The 20,751-nt window shown below is 35.9% G+C and overlaps 1 protein-coding gene across 1 annotated transcript in view; it reads left to right on the forward strand.

Annotated features, from left to right (window-relative positions):
- ahr.S (aryl hydrocarbon receptor S homeolog) overlaps positions 1 to 20,751 on the forward strand; it is a 77,804-nt gene that overhangs the window by 16,953 nt on the left and 40,100 nt on the right. The window contains 1 exon segment of the mRNA NM_001089224.1: positions 18,673 to 18,860. Within this exon segment, the coding sequence (NP_001082693.1) occupies positions 18,673 to 18,860 (188 nt within the window).

Consider the following 20,751-nt stretch of genomic DNA (forward strand, 5'->3'; position numbering starts at 1 on the left):
AATTATGTGTTTTACTTGATTTATTCTGCCTAGATGTTTTTTAATGTAAAGCAGCCCTACAGCATGATGCTACCATGCTACTTCACTCTAGAAATTGTGGTTTTGGAGATGATTTAATTTGGTCTTATATGAGCACAATGTTTTCCCAAATTGCAACTGTCTTCGTATGGCTTTTTGACCGAATCCAGTGCTATCACATGTTCTTTTTGAAAAATAGTTTTTTGCTTCACTCTCCCATCCATTTCACCATTATGCTGAGCTCTTGATATGGTTAACTGGTACACCTTTAGTCTACTCTTTTTTTCTCCAAATGCTGGAGTGATTGTTGGCACCATCTGAATGGTTTGATATGACTTTATCTTTAAAGGACAAGTAACATAAAAAAATTTCTACTTAACGGGAAAAAAAACACCAAGGCAGTTTTAACTTTCAATTCGCAACGTCTTTATTAAGAAATTACTTACCGATTCTCTGCTTGCTCCTCTTCAGAAATAACGACAGGGCGACGATCCATCGAGCGTCGCACGATGGATTGTCGCCCTGTCGCCGTTTCTGAAGAAGAGCGCAAGCAGAGAATCATTAGTAATTTCTTAATAAAGACTTTGCGAATTGAAAGTTAAAACTGCCTTGGTGTTTTTTTTCGTTAAGTAGAAACTACTTAAAAAAAAAAAAAATGTTACTGGTCTTTTTAAGTGTCTCTTGGCACTGGCAATTGAATGAGTTTGTTTTTCTATTTTATACATTTTAAATGCCTGTCAAACTCAAAATGCAAAAAAACTTTGCTAAAATGCAAACCTCTATGATGGAATCCATCCAGTCTATGATATAAAACCAGGAAGAATAAAATGGAATTGCCTATATTTGCAAAAATACATTGTTGGCCATCCAGATATAGTTTTTTGCCTCTTTACTTATTTTTCAAATTCACAACCTGCTAATGGCACACAGGGCATAATTTCCACTGGTATTTTTTTAGCTGGATGCAAGTCTGCCACTGTCGCCGCTGATAACTTAAAAAAAGTCAAACCACTTTTAGTCAACACAAATAAATTCACTGGTGGAGATGTGTCTTCACTCATTTTTTTTTTACTTGTTTTTACCTGCAGACTAAAAACTGCCAATGTGGAAATTAAGAATATTAATGCTAATTTGTTTTTATAAAGTTCCGACTTTTTTCACAGCACTGTACAACAGTAGGGTGGATACAGTTAGGACCATAAATATTTGGACAGTGATACTTTTGGTTCTGTACATTACTACAATGAATTTTAAATGAAACAACTCAGATGCAGTTGAACTGCAGACGTTCAGCTTTAATTCAGTGGGATGAACAAAGAGATTGCATTTTTTTTAACACAATCACTTCATTTCAGGGACTCAAAAGTAATTAGACAAATTAAAGAAAATGAAAATAAAATGTTAATTTTTAATACTTGGTTGAAAACCCTTTGCTGGCAATGACAGCCTGAAGTCTTGAACTCATGGACATCCTCCTTTTTAATTCATTGTGGTAATGTACAGAACCAAAATTAGAAAAAAAGTTGTCTGTCCAAATATTTATGGACCTCACTGTACATAAAACATAAGTTACATGCAAATATTGCCCAATAAAGAGGACCTTGCTCATTAGATCTTACAGTGAATAATAGATATTTTTTACTATAAAAGGCACTTTGCAGACCAGCACTCCATTTTGAAAATAATATGCAGATACATTAAAAGGGCGCTTTTTCTTTTTACAGTGTAATTTTTATTGATTTCATTAAATCAGTATTTTATTCATTTAAACTTTTTTTAGCTTAACCCATATTTAATAGTTGTTTATTTTTTTAACAGAATCTGCTCAAGTAAGCTCTCTTCTAAAATCTTTGCAGTCAGGAGAATGTTGATGAAAGACCTAGATACATTATTAAGTCCATTATTAAGCCATCCTTTTTGTCTACTTAATGTTGGGGTAAGGGCACACCTGGCGAAGTAGAATGGCTTCCCCTGTCTTGAGCCGGCTATAATGCGGCATGGCACACGCGGGGCTTCGTATTCCAAATAAGAGGCGATTAGTCGCCAGGCGACTAAATCTCCCCTGTTTATGTATTAGGAAAGCAAATGCAACATAACCATTCTTTGCATTCAAGAACTATCTTGCTTAATTTTAAATGACCTAGTTTACACAATTCTTGCTTTACAACTTTATACTGAGGGGGAAATGTGATAAAATTAGAGGAATAAAAATTTGCCTGTCGCAATGTAATATTCTTTGTTAGGCGTTCATTGCATTGCAAATCTTAATTGCGCACTGCAGACCTATATAACACCTGCTCTGGAGTTTCTTTATATATTTTATGGCAAAAAAGGTTCTGTGACATCCACTACGAACAGTCTCAAAAGCAATTTGGTCCTAAACTTTGCGAGGAAGACAGTAAATTCTTTAATCCATCAAAAATGGCGCTAACATGGTTGCTAATAGTAGCAACCTTTGCAACCTTTTTTTTGCGCTAGTAAAACATTACATTCCCCCCTTAATGTGTTAATCCTTGCTTCTTGAAATAATAGGCCTTTTGTGAAATGAAAAAAAAATCATGTTGTTTCTTGTTCCATGAAACTCTAACTTGCCCTAATCTGCTCTAATTTAACACAGAAGAGACAGAAGCAGTTTCGTTATCCTTCTAAGAATGTGGTGTGTGTTTAAGAACATCTGTGATATTTTTTCCGTCAAGTTTAAGCAATTAACCTGATAGATATGGCACTTTAAATCACTGTTCTCATAACTTGTATTATTCCACAATGCCCACATTTGATAAGGCATTGTTGTTCACTTTAAACATACAGCCTGAGGATCTGTTTTGAGCCCCAATTAGAAAAATTCAAAGAAGCGTTTAGCAATCAAGTCTGTCCAGAAAGTAAGTCCGTCCAAGCTAAATACCAATATACCTTATACCAATGCCACTTTTTGGCACATGAATGGGTGAATATATGATGGGCAAATTTATTAGCCAGGAGCAAATTCGCAGCGAATTTTTGCGTTTCTCAGCCGGCGAATTAATTAGAGATTTTACTGTGAAAATTCCGAGTATGCAAGCTGCTTGTCAGCCTTCAGACTGGCTCGGTGTGACAGACACAAGCCCCTTGAACTGACTCCTGCTCCTGTCTGGTGTCTGATACCCAGTGCAGTGCTTGTTGATATATATGCATGTTCAAGTACTTAAAGATGTGGGGTAGGATCAATAGACTGATAGTGAAGGTGAAAGGTGAACATGTGAACTTATTTTCTTGGATATAAGGTAAAATTTTACAGCACTTTGAAACACTATCTATATTTAATATATAGCCATTTTTTGTATAAATCTGTATATGTGATTATTGGAAAAAAAAAATTCCTATTTTATATAACAAAGATGTTAACTCTATAGATCATTTGGTTACTGTTATCAGATCCAACTGATGACTTGCCTTCTCCTGGCAAGATAATTCGATAAGATAATGGTAGCTGTAAAGATCCTGCTGTATAAAGACCGCACCGGCCTATTATTAGCGAGCTCTTCTGGTAGGTCTCTGTTGTGATACAATCAATCTCTCTCTTCATTAAAAAAAAGCATGAAGAATACATCAAAGTAGAAAACGCACTAAAGTAGATATGTGGTTAAGGTGTACCAGGCTCAGACCCACAGCTACGGCAGTGCAAACCAGTAGAAAGACAAAAAAAGAGGATGGCCCCTCAAAGAATCCTCATAAATGCATTGAATCTATTTATGACCATATCTCTGTAGCCTCATACATTTGTGCCTTAGGGCTCTTACTGACGAGCGGTTGAAGCTGCGCTCCTCCGCGTTCAGTTTTTCTGTGCAGCCGCAGGGGAGTGCAGGAATAGACGCATTAGGTTTTTTTCAATGGGGTTGTATTCACACAGGCGCGTGTAGGCACCGAGTGCAGGTTGAGACGCAACATGCTGCATTTTTCCTGCGTTAGGCGCCTGTGTGAGTACAGCCCTATTGAAAAAAACCTAATGTGTCTATTCCTGCGCTCCTCTTGCGGCTGAACGCAGAAAAACGGAACGCAGGGGAGCGCAGCTTCAACCGCTCGTCATTAAGAGCCCTTAGAGGCATTAAATCAGCAATGATTAAGTGCTTCTAGAGCACAAAATATGTATGATTATAGAGATGTCCTAAATCTTCTGGGTAACTAGTACAATATTCTTTCTAAGAACGTATGCTTATGCAGATACACACACATGGGATCAGCCATTTCAAGAGTTATACTGTTGCCCAAATAAATATTAGTAAACATTGACACTAAGGCATCTTCACTGAGTATACATTTTTTATTACATAAGAAGACTGTCATAGAAACGTGTTACACTAACAGCATATGTGACCTAATATCTGTAATATTTGGGACCATGTACTTTCTGAATTAAACATCTTTGTTATATAGAGTGCAATGCCATAAACCTACTAAAACACTGACCAATAAAAAAAACCCAATAGGATTGTTGTGCATGGGTTTATGTTGGCTTAGTTACCATCAAGGATCATAAAGTTTAAAGCTAGCCCTCATTAATAAATTGGGAAAACTCTGCCCTCACAGGCATTTGTGAATTGAAAATGCTGACTACTACATTTGTTTGAGCGTCAGACCTATAAACCATGAGTGCTGTTGAGGCAACTTCCACTGTAATAAATAAGGGGAGATCTGCTTTTCCATTCCTTGACCTTTTTTGTACCTATGTTATGCAAGCAGAAGTAATAACCTGCTCGTTTCTTCTAGCTGCCTAACATTTTTACATGAGAGAGTCGTGTGGTGCATTGAGGAATTTGTAGTGTTATTGTAGAGAATACTCTATTGGCTATTTAAGACACTAGGGGGCAGATTTATCAAGGGTCGAAGTGAGTTTTCGAAGTTATTTCGGAGCTATTTTTTGTGTGCTTCGACTAGGGAATAGTCCAACTTCGATTCGAAGTTGAAAAAAATCAGAATATGGAAATTTATCCTGTACTGTCTCTTTAAAACGTTGACCATTCGCCACCTAAAAGCTGCCGAAGTGCTGTTTTAGCCTATGGGGGACCTCCTAGAACCCATTTTTTAACTTCGACCCTTCATAAATCTGCCCCTAGATTTTAGATGTGCAAACTTTAGCAGAAGCAGGGCATCTCTAGAATACATTTACTGAGATCCTTTTACAGGGTTAAACACAGAAGGAAAATGGGATATCTTTAAAGGCGAACTAAAGCTTAACTTAAGAAATAGGGCAGAAATGTTGTATATCATCTATCTATACCAACCCAAAGTAACCACAGCCCTCTAGCAGTAATGATCAAGATCCCTCCGTAGTTCCCCCATCTTATTTTCTGCTGATTCACTGCATATGTGCACGTGTGTGTGTGTGTATGTGTATATATATATATATATATATATATATATATCTATCTATCTATCTATCTATATTTATATAGAGATATATATATATATATATATATATATATTTATAGATATATGTATATATTTATAGATATATACGCATACATGTATTTCCCACATAAATATCAACACAATCTTAGCAACAATGACTCCAATATGACAAAGACAACAGCTGCCTCCCAGGATTCACCAACCTATGGGCGACTATGGAGATCCTACACTCGATACATTTAGGACACAAAAAAAGGGCATGTTTAACTCTAGTTAATAATTTTGTTAGTTTTGTTATCATTGGTTTTAAAAAGAAAATGAATCTCCAGCATTTATTGATTTAGGTGTGTTGGTAGTTATAGAAGTGTGAATACTGCCACCCCATCTTAATAGATCTTCGAGCTCACACAACATATCTCTCTATTGCAAACATTCATGTATTAAGTGCGTTGAAGAAATGAAAGAACTTTGTATAAATTAATACTTTATTGGATATATAGTGAATAAAGTACCCCCTCTTGTAAAATATAAGGATATTATAAGTTACAGAGGAGTGTTATGACCATTTATACAGGTCAAGGAACTTCGAGGTAACTTCTAATATCCTCATATTTTGCAACTGGGGGTACTTTATTTATTATAATACACAAGTTTCAGTCGTGTGACAGAAATGACATCAGAACTCACCGTTTATAACTGGTGACATCAGAACTCACCGTTTTTAAGGATATAATTTACAAGATATTCATAGCTTTTGTGTATTATATGTTTATATGCAATATTAAATAACAAGACTGTATTTTTATAGAAGTGAAGTAACTTGTTTATATATGCTAGATTTCCAATAAAAAACTAATTTAAAAAACAAAACAAAAGATCAACACACCCTGTTAGACTAGAGGAACAAAATTTTCTTTTGAAGCAGCGTAGGTGGTTCTTAACAGTGAGGGCAGTAAGGTTGTGGAATGCCTTCTGGGTGGTGGCATGGCATTCTATTCAAGGAATTGTAAAATTAAAAATGAAAGTGTTTTTCAAGAATGAAAATATAATGTGATGGGCTTCACTGGTAAAACTGGTATGTTTGTTTCAGAAACTGTACAATAGTTCATATAAACAAGCTGCTGTGTAACCATGGGGGCAGCCATTAAAAACTGCAGAAGGGCACAGGATACACAATATAAACTCTGTTGTATACAATTAGATTCTTCAGATCTTGGATCTCTGTGTATCCTGTGCTTCAATGGCTTCCCCCATGGCTACATAGCAGCTTGTCGGATCGAAGACCACATCAGTTCATTGATGCAGTCCTTGATCTGCCGACCCATAGTCTGCTCGTTGTGAGAGGACCATGATCGCATAATATCGGGGAGAGATCTGCTCATTTGACGAAATCGCCAAACAAGTGGATCTCTCTAAGTATCGCCAGCTTAAAGGTTGAAGGAAAGCTAGCGAGGCACACAACATAATGTTTTGCACAGGAAAAGTGCAATAGTTGGCAATCTTTGGTCTAGCGACTTGGGTTTATTCAAAAGGGCCAGTAAAATAAAATATAAAATCAAATCTGCTTCTTCATGTATGAATACTAGCATTGTTTGCAGCCTGTTGGGGGATAAACTGTTCTTATCACTTTTTGCTGTATTGCCATGCTAGATTACATTCTTCTGAATTTACAATGGGTGGGGGAGCAGTATTGAGTGCTATGCCTTGGAGTTAGAAAAGATGTTGCATATGCAGTTTTCTATCTCTGGACTGTCAGTGGAAAAAAAAATTTATATTTCTATTTTTGCAGATGATACTAAATTGTGCAGAACTATAGGTTCCATGCACGATGCTGCCACTTTGCAGAGTTGGAAAACTGGGCATCAAACTGGAAAATGAGGTTCAATGTTGATAAATACAAGGTTATGCACATTGGCAAAAATAATATAAAGGCAAGTTATACACTAAATGTCAGTGTTTTGGGAGTTTCCTTAAATGAGAAGGATCTAGTGTTTTTTGTAGATAACAAGTTGTCTAATTCTGGGCAGTGTCATTCTGTGGCTACTAAAGCAAATAAAGTTCTGTCTTGCATAAAAAAGGGCTTTAACTCAAGGGATGAAAACATAATTATGCCTGCAGTGGATTTCCTTTCCCGCAGATGACAAATCTCCTCAAAATACCATATTTGGATCAAATAGAATGGACATATGGAAGAACTGTGTTTGAAGCTTTTATCAGCATGTGTATGGCCAGTTTTAGAGGTGTTCGTGAATTTTCATTACCATGGCTAAATTCACATGGAGTTTGTACCTGGGGCACATTTTGAATATCTGTAAACTCAGTAGAAATAAATATTCCTATTTAGAACACATTGTCTTTGGCTTGGTAGAGGATAAGGTGCTGCACATTGCAGCTTTTAAGTAGATCTGTGAAAATTATATAAAATCCAGAATTCAACAGATATATGCAGTTTAAAGGACAAGGAAAGGTTACAACTAATTAAGCATTATCAGAAAAGGTCCACCTAAATATACCAGTAAACCCTCAAAACCCTCAAAGTAGTGCTGTTCTGAGTCCTCACAGCATTTCTTTCCTTCTATTGTGTACACATGGGCTTCTGTATCAGACTTCCTGCCTTCAGCTTAAACCTCCTTGCCCCGGGCGTGAGCATGCTCAGTTTGCTCCTCTTCCCCCCCCCACCTCCCTTTTCTGCTGTAATCTAAACCCAGAGCTATAAGAGAGCAGGGAGAGACTCAGGCAGGAAGTGATGTCACACAAAACTAATACTGCAGCTGCTATCCCAAACAAACAGAGAGCTTCTAGAGCTTTTTACTCTGGTATGGTAAAACATTCTACAGAATAAATATACCATTCTAGCTTGCACTATTGCAGCTAATCTATTGGCAATAAAATGCCTCTGTAGCTTTCTGACTATGAAGATTTTCATTCATCCAGGTCATGGTATATCTAGTATAGGTAAATCTAAAAACAACTGGACTTGCTGCGTAATCATTGAAGACATTTCACTACTCGTCCGAGCAGCTTCTACAGCTTTCCTTCTCCTTTAAAGGGGTGGTTCGCCTTTAAGGTAACGTTTATTATGTTTAAGAATTCTAAGCAACTTTTCAATTGGTTTTCATTATTAATTTTTTTAGAGTTTTAGAGTTATTTGCCTTTTTCTTCTGACTCTTTGCAGCTTTCAAATGGGTGTCGCTGACTCCCTTCCAAAAAACAAATGCTCTGTAAGGCTACACATATATTGTTATTGCTAGTTTTTATTACTGATCCTTCTAGTCAGGCCCTCTCCTATTCATATTCCAGTCTTTTATTCAAATCAATTCATGGTTGCTAGGGTAATTTGGACCCTAGTTACCAGATTGGTTAAGATGCAAATTGAAGAGCTGCTGAGTAAAAAGCTAAATAACTCAAAAACCTTCAATAATAAAATGAAAACAAATTGCAGATTGTCTCAGAATATCACTCTCTACATCATACTTAGTTATCTCAAAGGTGAACAATCCCTTTAACTGTTTGGATTACAACTACTATACATTTAAATACTTTCCAGAATGTTTTTTTACAATCATATATGATATCATGGGGATCACTTTGTTTTAGTAGTACACGTGACTAATAAAATAAGCATGATGTCTTCTGTGTGGAGTGGCAAAATGTAAGTTGTGAAAAATGTCATGCACTGTTTTAGTGTTGTCCACAAATGTCATCATAGTTTCAGTAATTTAATCCATATGTGGTATAGGACTTCCTTGAAGATTGGTTGTGCTCATATTTCAGACACAGGGTTTTTTTGTTTTGTTTTTAAAGAAAATTTGGGACAATTCATGCTGTGAATGTGACTGATGTTTTCTAGGGTTTTGTCATAAACATATGGGTATAGGGAAACCTGTTCCAAATTATGACAAAGCCATCTCTCAGTAAATCCATTTAAAGCATATGACCTTCTAATTTATGTAAATTATTTAAATGGTTTCTTTTTTTTCCCCTATTAAAAACAGTACCGTATACTTTATCCCAATTAAACTGCATTAATCCATGTTGGTGGCATGATAAAAAAAAATATAAGTGCGCTAACACATATTTAAGCAAGTCAGATGACTTTAAAGGACCAGTAACATAAAAAAATTAAGAAAAAAAAAATAGTTTCTACATAACGCAATAAAAACACCAAGACACATTTAAATTCGCAAAGTCTTTATTAAGAAATAACTTACCAATTCTCCGCTTGCGCTCCTCTTCAGAAAAAAAAGTAACGTCACATGGAAAGTGATTTTACACTGGCAGAAAAATGCCCAAAAATATCTTTCATATGCAAAAGATGTAAATTGCTTCCTTAGAGGACCAGTAACATAATTTAAAAAAAAAAACATTAGTTTGTACTTGAACTTTTATATTCACAAAGTCTTTATTAAGAAATAACTTACTCCTCTTCAGAAACGGCGACAGGTCGACGATCCATCGTTCCACGCTCGATTTCTCCTCCCTGCCTTCTATAGGTGATAGCCAGGGAGGAGAAATCAGGCGCCCCATGATGGATGGTCACCCTGTCGCCGTTTCTGAAGAGGAGTAAGTTATTTCTTAATAAAGACTTTGTGAATTTAAAGTTAAATGTGTCTTGGTTTTTTTTTTCGTTAAGTACAAACTAATGTTTTTTGTTTTTTTTAAATTATGTTACTGGTCCTTTAAGGAAGCAATTTACATCTTTTGCATATGAAAGATATTTTTGGGCACTTTTCTGCCAGTGTAAAATCACTTTCCATGTGACGTTACTCCAAAAAACTATGTATCCTGAAAAAATATTTGGCAATGTTATGTTCTAGCCTACAGGGTTTTCAAAACTGCCATCTTTCTTACTTAAAGATATATTTTTTTGTGTTAATAGCCTAGTGTTCTAGAAGTATAATTACATCATTATACTGTATTTTGAAAGCTTAAGCGGTCCTGTGCTGATGAAGTTCTCAGTTACAGGAAATGTTATGAAAAGCAATACAGGTATGGAGCCTGTTATCCAGAATGCTCTGGGAATGAGGATTTCCGGATAACTGATCTTTCCGTAATTTGGATCTCCATAACTTAAGTCTACTACAAAATTATGTAAACATAAAATAGACCAAATGACCTGGTTTTGTTTCCAATAAGGATTAATTGTGTCTTAGTTTGGTAGTACTAAGTACTGTTATATTAGTAACAGGCAAATAGGATGGAAATTTAAGTCTATGTGCGACAGCCGTTCTGTAATTCCGAGCTTTCTGGTTAACTGGTCTCCAGATAATGGATCCCATACCAGTATAACACAAATTATTGCAGCTATGTTGGTAGTCCCTTAATGTTTTAGATTGGTTTGCCCTCCTTGCTTGGAAACGAATGGCTTTGACAGCAGACATGCCATCTGTTTATTATGTTACTTTGAAATGAACTGCGACATGTTCACTGGCTTCAGAAGAAATTTATTATTATCCTCTCAAGTCATACTGCTCTTTATAACTTTTTAATCTCATCAGACTAAAGTGTTAGCTACTTGGATTATAAGGGCAGGGACACGCGCAAAGATTCGTGGAGATTTAGTCGCTCGGCGACAAATCGCCACTTCTTCAGGCAACGAATCTCCCTGAAAAGCCTTCCGGCCGGCTAGAATCGAAATCGCTGGTGGGATGGCATTTGGAGCGCTTCATTTTCTGAAGTCGATCAAAGTTTCCTCGTGAGGCAATGTCGGGCGACTTCGAGATTTTTGAGCAAAAAAAATGTTCAATTCAACTCTTGATAAATCTGCCCCCTAGAGTGAATATGTTGTAGAGATTTTTCAGATGATTTCACATAGCCAGCCTGTTTATTGCATTTAGCAGTTATGAATGTATTGTACAAAAGGATTTAATATTAGTTGCTATACCATTTTTTTCAACATAGCAATAGTTTTCAGCGGATTACAATAAAACAGAGTTTAAGGGGGTTATTACCTGCCAGTCTGAATGCTAAAACCTTCGAAAAATTTGTTTTTTTTTTACTGTGAAATCTGAATTTTTAGTGGGAAAAAAAAACCTTGAATATTGAAATTTTATTATACCCTGAGACTGCAAAAAGTCTAAATCTGAAAATACTCCATCTTCAACCTATAGAAGTCCTGTAGAAGTCAATGGCAGAGGTCCTATTTGCAATTTGAAGATATTACTGCCTGAGCTGGGTTTCGTACGAAATTCCAAACATTTCTGGAATTTCCAACGAATTCACGAAAATTTTCGGCTATCAAATTTTTGTCAATCTGATTCTTTTCATGGTTTTTCATTGATAAATAAGGGTAAACTATGTATTCTAGTTTGGTCGGACTTTTACCGTATTTAAAAAAATCTGAAAAATTTGGATTCTGATAAATAACCCGCTTAGTATTCATATGCTAGGCTAGACAAACAAGGGAAAGTTGTGCTCAACACTAATTTTTGAAAACATTAAGCAGGGGTGCAAAGAGGTTGTGACCATACAATTCATATAGACAAATGGGTGCAGAGGACCTCTTGTATTTGTCCATATTCTAGAGACACATACTCCCTTATTGAAATGTAAATAGCAGATGCCTCATTTTAAACCTGTTGGAATAGTATGAAATCATGCTTTGCTTTGGCATGTGTTTTAACAACATTAATTGATTCTTATTGATGTTTTATTTGCTTATTGTAGATACCACAATGCAATGCTGTCGTATTGGCTGTCTAAATGTGATTTAATGATAACAAATCGTGTTGTGTGGTGCTGCCTATAGTAGCATACCTCCCAACTATCTTTTGACAGCTCAACCCGCAGTCCCTCATTTGTACTGGAAAGTCCCGTTTTTCTCTACACTGAACAGCCAGAAAAAGAAACAAAGTTTCTAACTTAATTGGCTTTTGGCAGAGAGACCAGAACAGCCACAGCTTCAGATAAGATACTTTTGTAACAATTTCGAGAAAAGCAAATAAGTAATCGTAACAATATAAGATAACAGGTCCCTTGGGAGAAGTTAGACTCACAGCTTAAATGACAATTTACTTTCATTAGCAAAACTATAATAACTGGGGGGGAAAACACAGAAATATGTTCAAACTTTCATAACCTGCCAAATTTTGTAAAATAAGCATGGTAATTAGGGGGTGTGGCCACAAAATGGGCGTGGTCACAGTCCCTTACAGAAGATGTAGTTGCTTATTTACTTGTTCGTTAGAATGCATAATGAGTGCCCTAGTCTTGTTTCATTGAAATCAGATTGACATACTAGTGACTAATAGGGATTTGTAAACTCCACTAACGTAGAGACTGTTCTCAAAGATGGTCTATCTGTGTAATGCACTCCATAAACCTGTCAATACAATGGCAAGTTCCCTAACCTGTCTGTGTGGGTGTTGTGATTGGTGCTGGTGAAATTGCAGTTGTGTGTAGTTGGCTATGTTTGTATGGTGGGATGAAGTATCTGTTTGAACCTGCTAATTTACAGACCGTCAGTGTATTGCTATATTGTGCTGCCTCTTTGTGTTTTTATTAATGGAGGAACATGTTAGGAAGCTGTGTCTGAGTTACTTGTGTACAGGTTCAGGTATTTATGCTTGTTGGATATGTGTCCCTCAGACCTTACTGTGTGAACAAAGCTCCAAAACAACGTATTAAAGGTGTTGTTTACATTTGCAATTGGTTTTCATTTTTTATTTTTTGTGGTTTTTGAGTTATTTAGCTTTTTATTCAACAGCTTTCCAGTTTACAGTTTCTGCCATCCAGTTGCTAGGGTCAAAGTTACCCTAGTAACCATGCATTGATTTGGATTAGAGCCAGGGAATATGAATAGGGGAGGCTTGTATAGAAAGAAAGAACATGTTGTTTTTATACTGCATCTAATTCAGTTTAAATAGTGTGTAAATTAAGTTTGCCCATTGGGTGTTAAAGTGAGGTGTTGTAAATTCTTGTATCTTGCTTTGAGACAAATGCTTCCAAAAATAGTGTTTGTTACTACAAAGCTTTAGTAAATGTTTCTGGGTTTTTAGCTTTCAGAAGGAAGAGGTTAGTTAGTGGTTCCGGTCAGGTTGGGGGAAGCTTCCACATTACCAAAGTCGATGTGACGCATTCTTTATGGTTTTGTTGTCTCTTATAGTTGACACTTTTACACTCCAGGCTGCTGGGTGAATTCTGCTGAGGGATTATGTATTTTAGTATCAAGGGACAAATGGCTCCTAAGCTACTGTGGTTGCTAAATTTTATCTAATTATAGTTAGCCGAATTTCCTGCAGTCCAGCTTCCATCCATGTGATGACTTTGCATGTTGCTGTGCACGTATCATTATGTCTTTAGGACAAAACCATTTTGTAAGCATTAAAAACTTTTTTTTTTTATTAAAAAAAAAAAAAATCAAATTTTTTATCTTCGAGTGAATAGGCTGTATTCGATTGTTCAAATCGTATTTGAATCGTATTCGATCGAATTTATTCAAAATATTTGAAAAAAAACTTTGAATTTTCAAATTCCACCAGATGACTCTAAATAGGTTCTATGAGGTCCCCTATAGGCTAAAACCGACTATTCGCCATCTAAAACCTGCCGAATTGCTAAGTTGAATTTTTAAAGAGACCGTACATGATAAATTTTGATATTCAAATTTTTTTTCAAATTTGTATTTGGACTATTCCCTAGTTGATGTACCATAAGGGGCATATTTATCAAGGGTCGATTTGAAAAAACTTTGAAATTCAAAAACACCAACCGAAAATAAGTTGAAGTTTTTTTTTTTTTTTTCTTGGTCGAATATGTCCGTTTTCGATTGAATAGGTCCCTATTCGGCCAAATTCGAATCGAGGAATAGCGCATTTGATTCAAAGTTTTTCCCAAAAATAACTTCGATTTTTCAAAGTCCACCAATTGACTCCAAATAGGTTCTAGGAGGCCCAATTTGAAAATCCGATTTTTCTATTTGACCCTTGATAAATCTGCCCCTATCTGAACTTCAATAAAAAAAAATGTTTTTTTCTTTTGCACAAACAAACTTGATTGAAAGGAAATCATGACAAAGCATTTCCCTGCATCTCTTTCATTGTGAATGATGAATTCTGTATCTTGAAGTCCCCTTGCTTTTTACACAGTTTTTTCCGCAAAGTTTGTTTTACACTGCATTGTAAATATGCCCCTAAGAGAGGATTGGATGTTTTGTTGCAAATAGAACTTACATTTATTAAGTATTGATTTAGCAGATTCCAATATATTAAGTAGCGGTTCTGACTCTTGGGCACGACAGACCACATTTGATCTACAACAGTTGTGTTTTAAAAATCTGTGACAACTGCGAGACTAAGCTAAGCATAACAACCTTTGAATACCCTCCACCCCCTCCCTTTTTTTTTTTTTTTAAATGTTTACATCTTGTGAGCAGTGACACAGCAATATACTTTGTTTGAACAAAAGATTACAGTTCTTTATATGCAAACATATCAGCCTTCCCTGTTTTTGTTGACAAGGCAGAAATACAGAGAAAACGCTTTCCTTTGAAAAGAAAAGCGGGGAAAAATGATATTGGCGCTTTATAAACTTAGGAAAACAATATCTACAGCTACTAAAAATGTCCTCCCTTTTAAACAGAACAGGGGTTGTTTGTCCATTTATTGCAATATATTCAAGTTGGCCATCTACCTCCGTCATCCCTGTCCAGCCCTAATCTCACTTAACATGATTAATTAAGAATTCTACGATTTCTACACACACTAAACTCTGAATGCAAAAATCACGAAAAATTCTTAAATTTTTTTTTTTTTTTTTTATAAAATCTGACCTTTTTTTAAAAAATCACAAATTTTTTGGAATTTATTGAACCCCAAGGATGGAAAAGTCTGAATCTGAAAATCTGGCATCTCCGACCTGTCAAGGTTGCATATAAGTCAATGATTTTGATGTGCGCTGGGTTTCGTGCAATACCCCGAAGTTTTCAGGGGGGAAATTCCTAAAAAATTTTGAAAATTGTGAAAATCGGATGAAAAATCCCAAAAAATCATAATATTGGATAGAAGATCCGGATACATCTTGAAAATCTGATTTTTTTTTCCCCCGCAAAGCAAATTTTTGGGAATATGTAATAATAAATAAGTGTAAAAAAACCCTAGCGGATTTGATCGTAGTTTGTAGCAGAAAATATTGAGATAAATTCAGACTTTGATAAATAACCCCCTTTTGCATATCAAGATAAAGGTCCGTGTGTGGACCGAAACGTCGATCCAATAAAATAAGTTTATTTTGATAAATCCCAGTGTGCGTCGGCTTTCTACACGAATATACAATTTTTTCTGACTAGCACCTGGGTCTTTGCTTCAGTAAGTGTGTGCCACAGCCCTTCTACATATATATATACTTTTTTTTGTGCCAAAAAGTCACGTGTTTTCCCATATGCAAATTAGGATTCAGATTCGGTTCAGCCGGACAGAAGGATTCGCCCAAATCCGAATCCTGCTGAAAAAGGCCGAATCCTGGATTCGGTGCATCCCTAATATATATTTATTTATATAATTTTATTTTGGTTTTTTTTAGGCCCACTTTTGCTACAACACTTCATGCGATGTTCATGGTTCTAGTATAAATGGTTAGTGTCAGATAGTGTAGTCAAGAAGATTTGTAACATACAACTGCAGAGTGGCTGATTATGCCAAAATACTTTTGTAGTATAAAGATTTCAAAATGATCAGTGCTCTGTTTTTACAAACCTTAACGGAACCCCCATGTTCCTCTATGAGGGGGCTGCCATATTTGTGCAGCAGGAGTCCGTTAGCATTAGAAACTTTGACAGGTTGAGAAGGGACAGTCAGGTTGGCAAAACAGTCAGGTTTAGGAATTTCAACTAACAAAAGCAGAACTATTCGTGAAAAACGATCAACGTGACCTATATGTAACTTTTAATGTAGATTAATATTTTGAAAATAAATTTTTTAGTGTCAATATCACTTTAAAATGGAAATGGAGAAACCGATGCATCCCAAGAGCTTACTATCCAGAGGAAAAGGGTTTACCCCTTTTTTTTTCCCAAACACTGTTTACACTTGGACAGGGCTCCAATGTGTCTGTGTTGCATTCCCCTTGTGAACCCAGCCTCGGCTCCATTGTGTCTATGCTGCACACACACTATTGCATAACTGCACTGAAAATGTCTGTGCCCTTCATTTTTCTGACTATTACACAAAATAGCAGAAGGGAAAATCTTAGGTGGATTTGTTTCAGTTTGTATATGTTGGAAAACAACTGCACTCTTTTAAAGGTTATAATATAGACATTTTATGCTAATGCAATTAATATTTCCTGATAAAGCACCAACATATTGTATAATTCTAGAAGAGCACATAGCTAAAGCATACAGGTTACATACAGAGATGGCTTGCTCAAGTTGATCTTTGCATGACGTTAAAATAACAATTATAGCTTTATCAGGCATATTTCCTAGAATATGAAAAATATCAAGTTTGCTTTAAACCCCAAGTAACCTATTTAAAGAGGTTGTTCACCTCCAAACAACTAGTTGTTTTCAGATAGATCACCAAAAATAAGACTTTTTTTCAATTACTTTCTATTTTCTATGTGTCACCGTTTTTCTAATATTGAGGTGTAACGTGTAATTTTTTACCTTCTAAAGCAGCTTGGGGGGGACGCCGACCCTGTAAACTGTTTGAAATGGATACATTTAGTTGATACATTTGTTATCTTTGTCCCTGCTGAGCAGAATCTCTGGGTTTCATTACAGGCAGCTGTTAGTATTGATACAATATTTGCTAATACTCCAGAGATGCTGCTGAGAAATGTATCAACTAAATGTTGCAAAATGGTAACAGTTCAGAATCTGCCCCTGATTACTGAGCTGCTAGACTGAAACACCAGAGACAAAAACATTAAACTTTAAACGTAGATTCTGGAAAAACTGTAAAAAATAAATAATGTAAAGTAATTGAGAAAATACTTTATTTCTGGTGAACAATCTGCAAACAACTCAACTGAAAAAGTGTTTGGAAGGTGAACAACCCCTTTAAAGGAGAAGGAAAGCTATCAAAGCAGTTTATTGCCAATATATTAGCCACAATAGTGCAAGGTATAACACTATTTATTCTGCAGAATGCTTTACCATACCTGAGTTAACGGCTCTAGACGCGCTCCATTTGTTTAGGATAGCAGCTGCCATATTAGCCTGGTGTGACATCACTTCCTGACTGAGTCTCTCCCTGCTCACTCATAGCTCTGGGCTCAGATTACAGCAGGGAGGGGAAGAGAGGAGCAAACTGAGCATGCTCAAGCCCTGCCCTGGAGGTTTAAGCTGAAAACAGGAAGTCTGATACAGAAGCCCATGTGTACACAATAGCAGGAAAGAAATGTGATGTTTCTTTTGACAGAGGACTCAGAGTAAAATTACTTTGAGGGTTTAATGGTGTATTTATATAGATCTTTCTGATAAAGTTTACTTCGTTTTAGCTTTTCATTCTCCTTTAAGGCTTTCAGGCATATTAAGGTGAGTTCCTCTCCTACACTTTACATGAAGCAATCTCCCATAGACTCCAAAGCATTGTGTGAAAAATAGAAAAACAGCAGTATTTATAGCACTGTTCATTGAACTCATGTTTAACAAGGGGGTGTATTGCTCATTTAAGCTATTAATGATTCAACTTTCAGAAACTTTACTTATGTATGTATGTATGTATGTATGTATGTATGTATGTATATTTTTATTTGTATAGTGAGTTCAAAGCACTGTGCAGCAAAACAATAAATTAGTAGTAACAAACAAGGGGTCATTGAAATAAAAAGTAACAATAAGTGCATTATTATAAATACAATTCACATAAATATAAAATATAATTACAATACAGAATAAGTGCTCGGTGTCAAGGATAAAAAGGATGGAGGACCCTACCCCGTAGGGCTTACATACTAAATGGGAGGGTAATTTACAGACACAATTCAGAGGGGTATTAAAGTGCTGTAGGTTACAGTGTGTGACACTTTACTGTATGTAGCAACATTACCATGTGTATTTTCATTTTTTTGTTCTGTAAAATGCCGATCATTAGGTTTCAATCAGTTAACTGTAGTTCTATCTATCTCCAGAATTGGCTGCCTCATGGGCCAGTAAAAAAAAAAGGGTAAGCTTTTCAGTGTAGTGTTGTTAATGTGGACAAGCTAATTTTTTTTTTAATATTGTCTCTTTATAGTATGAACATTTATTTATAGCAAAATTCTGCAACAGGGACAGGATAAACAACTGATATAAAAAGCCCTAATCCATTCTAATTATTTTTTTTACAGAATTAAGCCAACACAGGCTGAAAGTGTCAAGTCCAACCCATCTAAGAGGCACAGAGATCGCCTGAACACTGAGCTGGAAAGATTGGCAAGCCTGCTTCCATTCCAAGAGGAGATAATATCAAAACTTGACAAGCTTTCCGTGCTTAGACTCAGTGTTAGCTATTTAAGGGCCAAGGGTTTCTTTGAAGGTAAGAATTTTAAATGTTGGTTTTGTAGTTGTTTGTTTTTTTCATTTTACAATTACATTATGTAGAAGAATTTTAGGGAACTAGAATGAAAGCCACATAAGACCGTTATTGGTTTTTAAGTGTCATAGGTTCAGGAAAAAGCCTAAGAATAATTATTTGTTAAAAATAAGCGTAAGGCATATTTTAATGAAGAGAAAAATTAAAGGGGAACTATCGGGAAAATTAAAATGTAATTTAAGCTTCAGCATACTGAAATAAAAAAACTTTCTAAATACAATCAGTTAAATAGTCAGTACTGTTTCTGAAATAATCAAGTTCATCTTCACTATTCCTCTCTCAGCATCTGTTTCTCTTGATTTTCTCTTCATGCAGCAGTTGGGTGTCAGATATTCATCGACAGTTAGATCCAATATATTTTATAGGGGGGTTCCTTTTGCCTAGAATATATATTAGAGCTCACTCTATTAAAATCACTAGACATCATGTCTCTCTACATGCAGAATTTATGCAAACGGCAGTTATTTTGTCAGATACTGGAATCAGTTATTTGAGTCAATGAATATTTGATACCTAACTGCTGCATGAAGAGAGAATGAAGAGAATCAGATGCTGAGAGGGATAGTGAAGATAAACTTTATTATTTCAGAAACAATGCAGAATATTTAATTGATTTATTTACAACGTTTCTTATTTTAGTATTTCACAAAATACGTTTTTTTTCCCGAACGTGCCTTAGAGGCACCAATATTAACCACTTCATCAAGGTTAGATTATATCACATGTATCACACATCTAACTTTGCTTTCTGTTCATCCTGATACTTTGATGTATAAGGGCACCAGAAATACAAAACAAAGAGCTGTGCATACAGTTGCTGAGGGCAAATGTCCGGCTATGGGCACACAGGCTGTTGTCAGCACAGAAACCAGTGCAATTAGCATCAGAATTTAACATTCCGCCCCATAGCATATCGTACGATATTCAGTGTGTGTATGGTGGGAAAAGAGCCGACCTGTATCGGCAGAAGACTTGAATATCGGTTGGCTCGTCGGGCTGGGCGGAAAATTTTAATCGGTTGCCTTTGAAGGCACCCAAACATAGGCCATTGTTAGTGCTGAATGGTCAGATACAGGTAGAATTCTATTGTTTCTACCTGTATATCCAACAATTCAGCTCTACACGTGTGTATTGAGAAAACAATCTTTTTCTTGTAATTGTTACGTCTATGGCCACCTTAAGGCCGTGCTTGAGAAGCAGTGTTAACTATGGTATTTCATTACCCTTTGGTTTAGTCAGTAAGTAACACAGAAACTGAAGTGCAAATAAGAGCTTGTTCCTTTTTGTATGTGTTGCTGGAGTTCCCCTTGATAAGATCACTTATCTGTCCCTATTAATGATTTGTGCTCTGTGGTTAAAGGGACAGTTCACCTTCACGTTAACTTCTTGCACGTTATATAATGGTTAAATCTATCATTGCAATTGGCCTTCATTTTTTATTTTTTTATAGTTTTTGAAATATGTTCCTTCTTCTGACTCTTTCCAGCTTTCAAATGGGGGTCACTGACCCCATCAAAAAACAAATGCTTTGTAAGGCTACACATTTATTGTTATTGCTACTTTTTATTACTCATCTTTCTTTTCAGGGCTCTCCTATCCATATTTCAGTTTCTTGTTAAAATCAATGCATGGTTGCTAGGGTAATTTGGACCCTAGCAACCAGACCGCTGAAATTGCATACTAAAGAGCTACTGCATAAAAAACTGAATAACTAAACAAACACAAATAATAAAAAATGAAAACCAATTGCAAATAGTCTCAGAATATCCCTCTCTGCATCATTTAAAGGTGAACAGCCCCTTTAACAGTATTAACTACTAGACCAAGACTGAAT

The sequence above is a fragment of the Xenopus laevis genome, chromosome 6S (assembly GCF_017654675.1).
Source record: "Xenopus laevis strain J_2021 chromosome 6S, Xenopus_laevis_v10.1, whole genome shotgun sequence".
In the NCBI taxonomy this organism is placed as follows: domain Eukaryota; kingdom Metazoa; phylum Chordata; class Amphibia; order Anura; family Pipidae; genus Xenopus; species Xenopus laevis.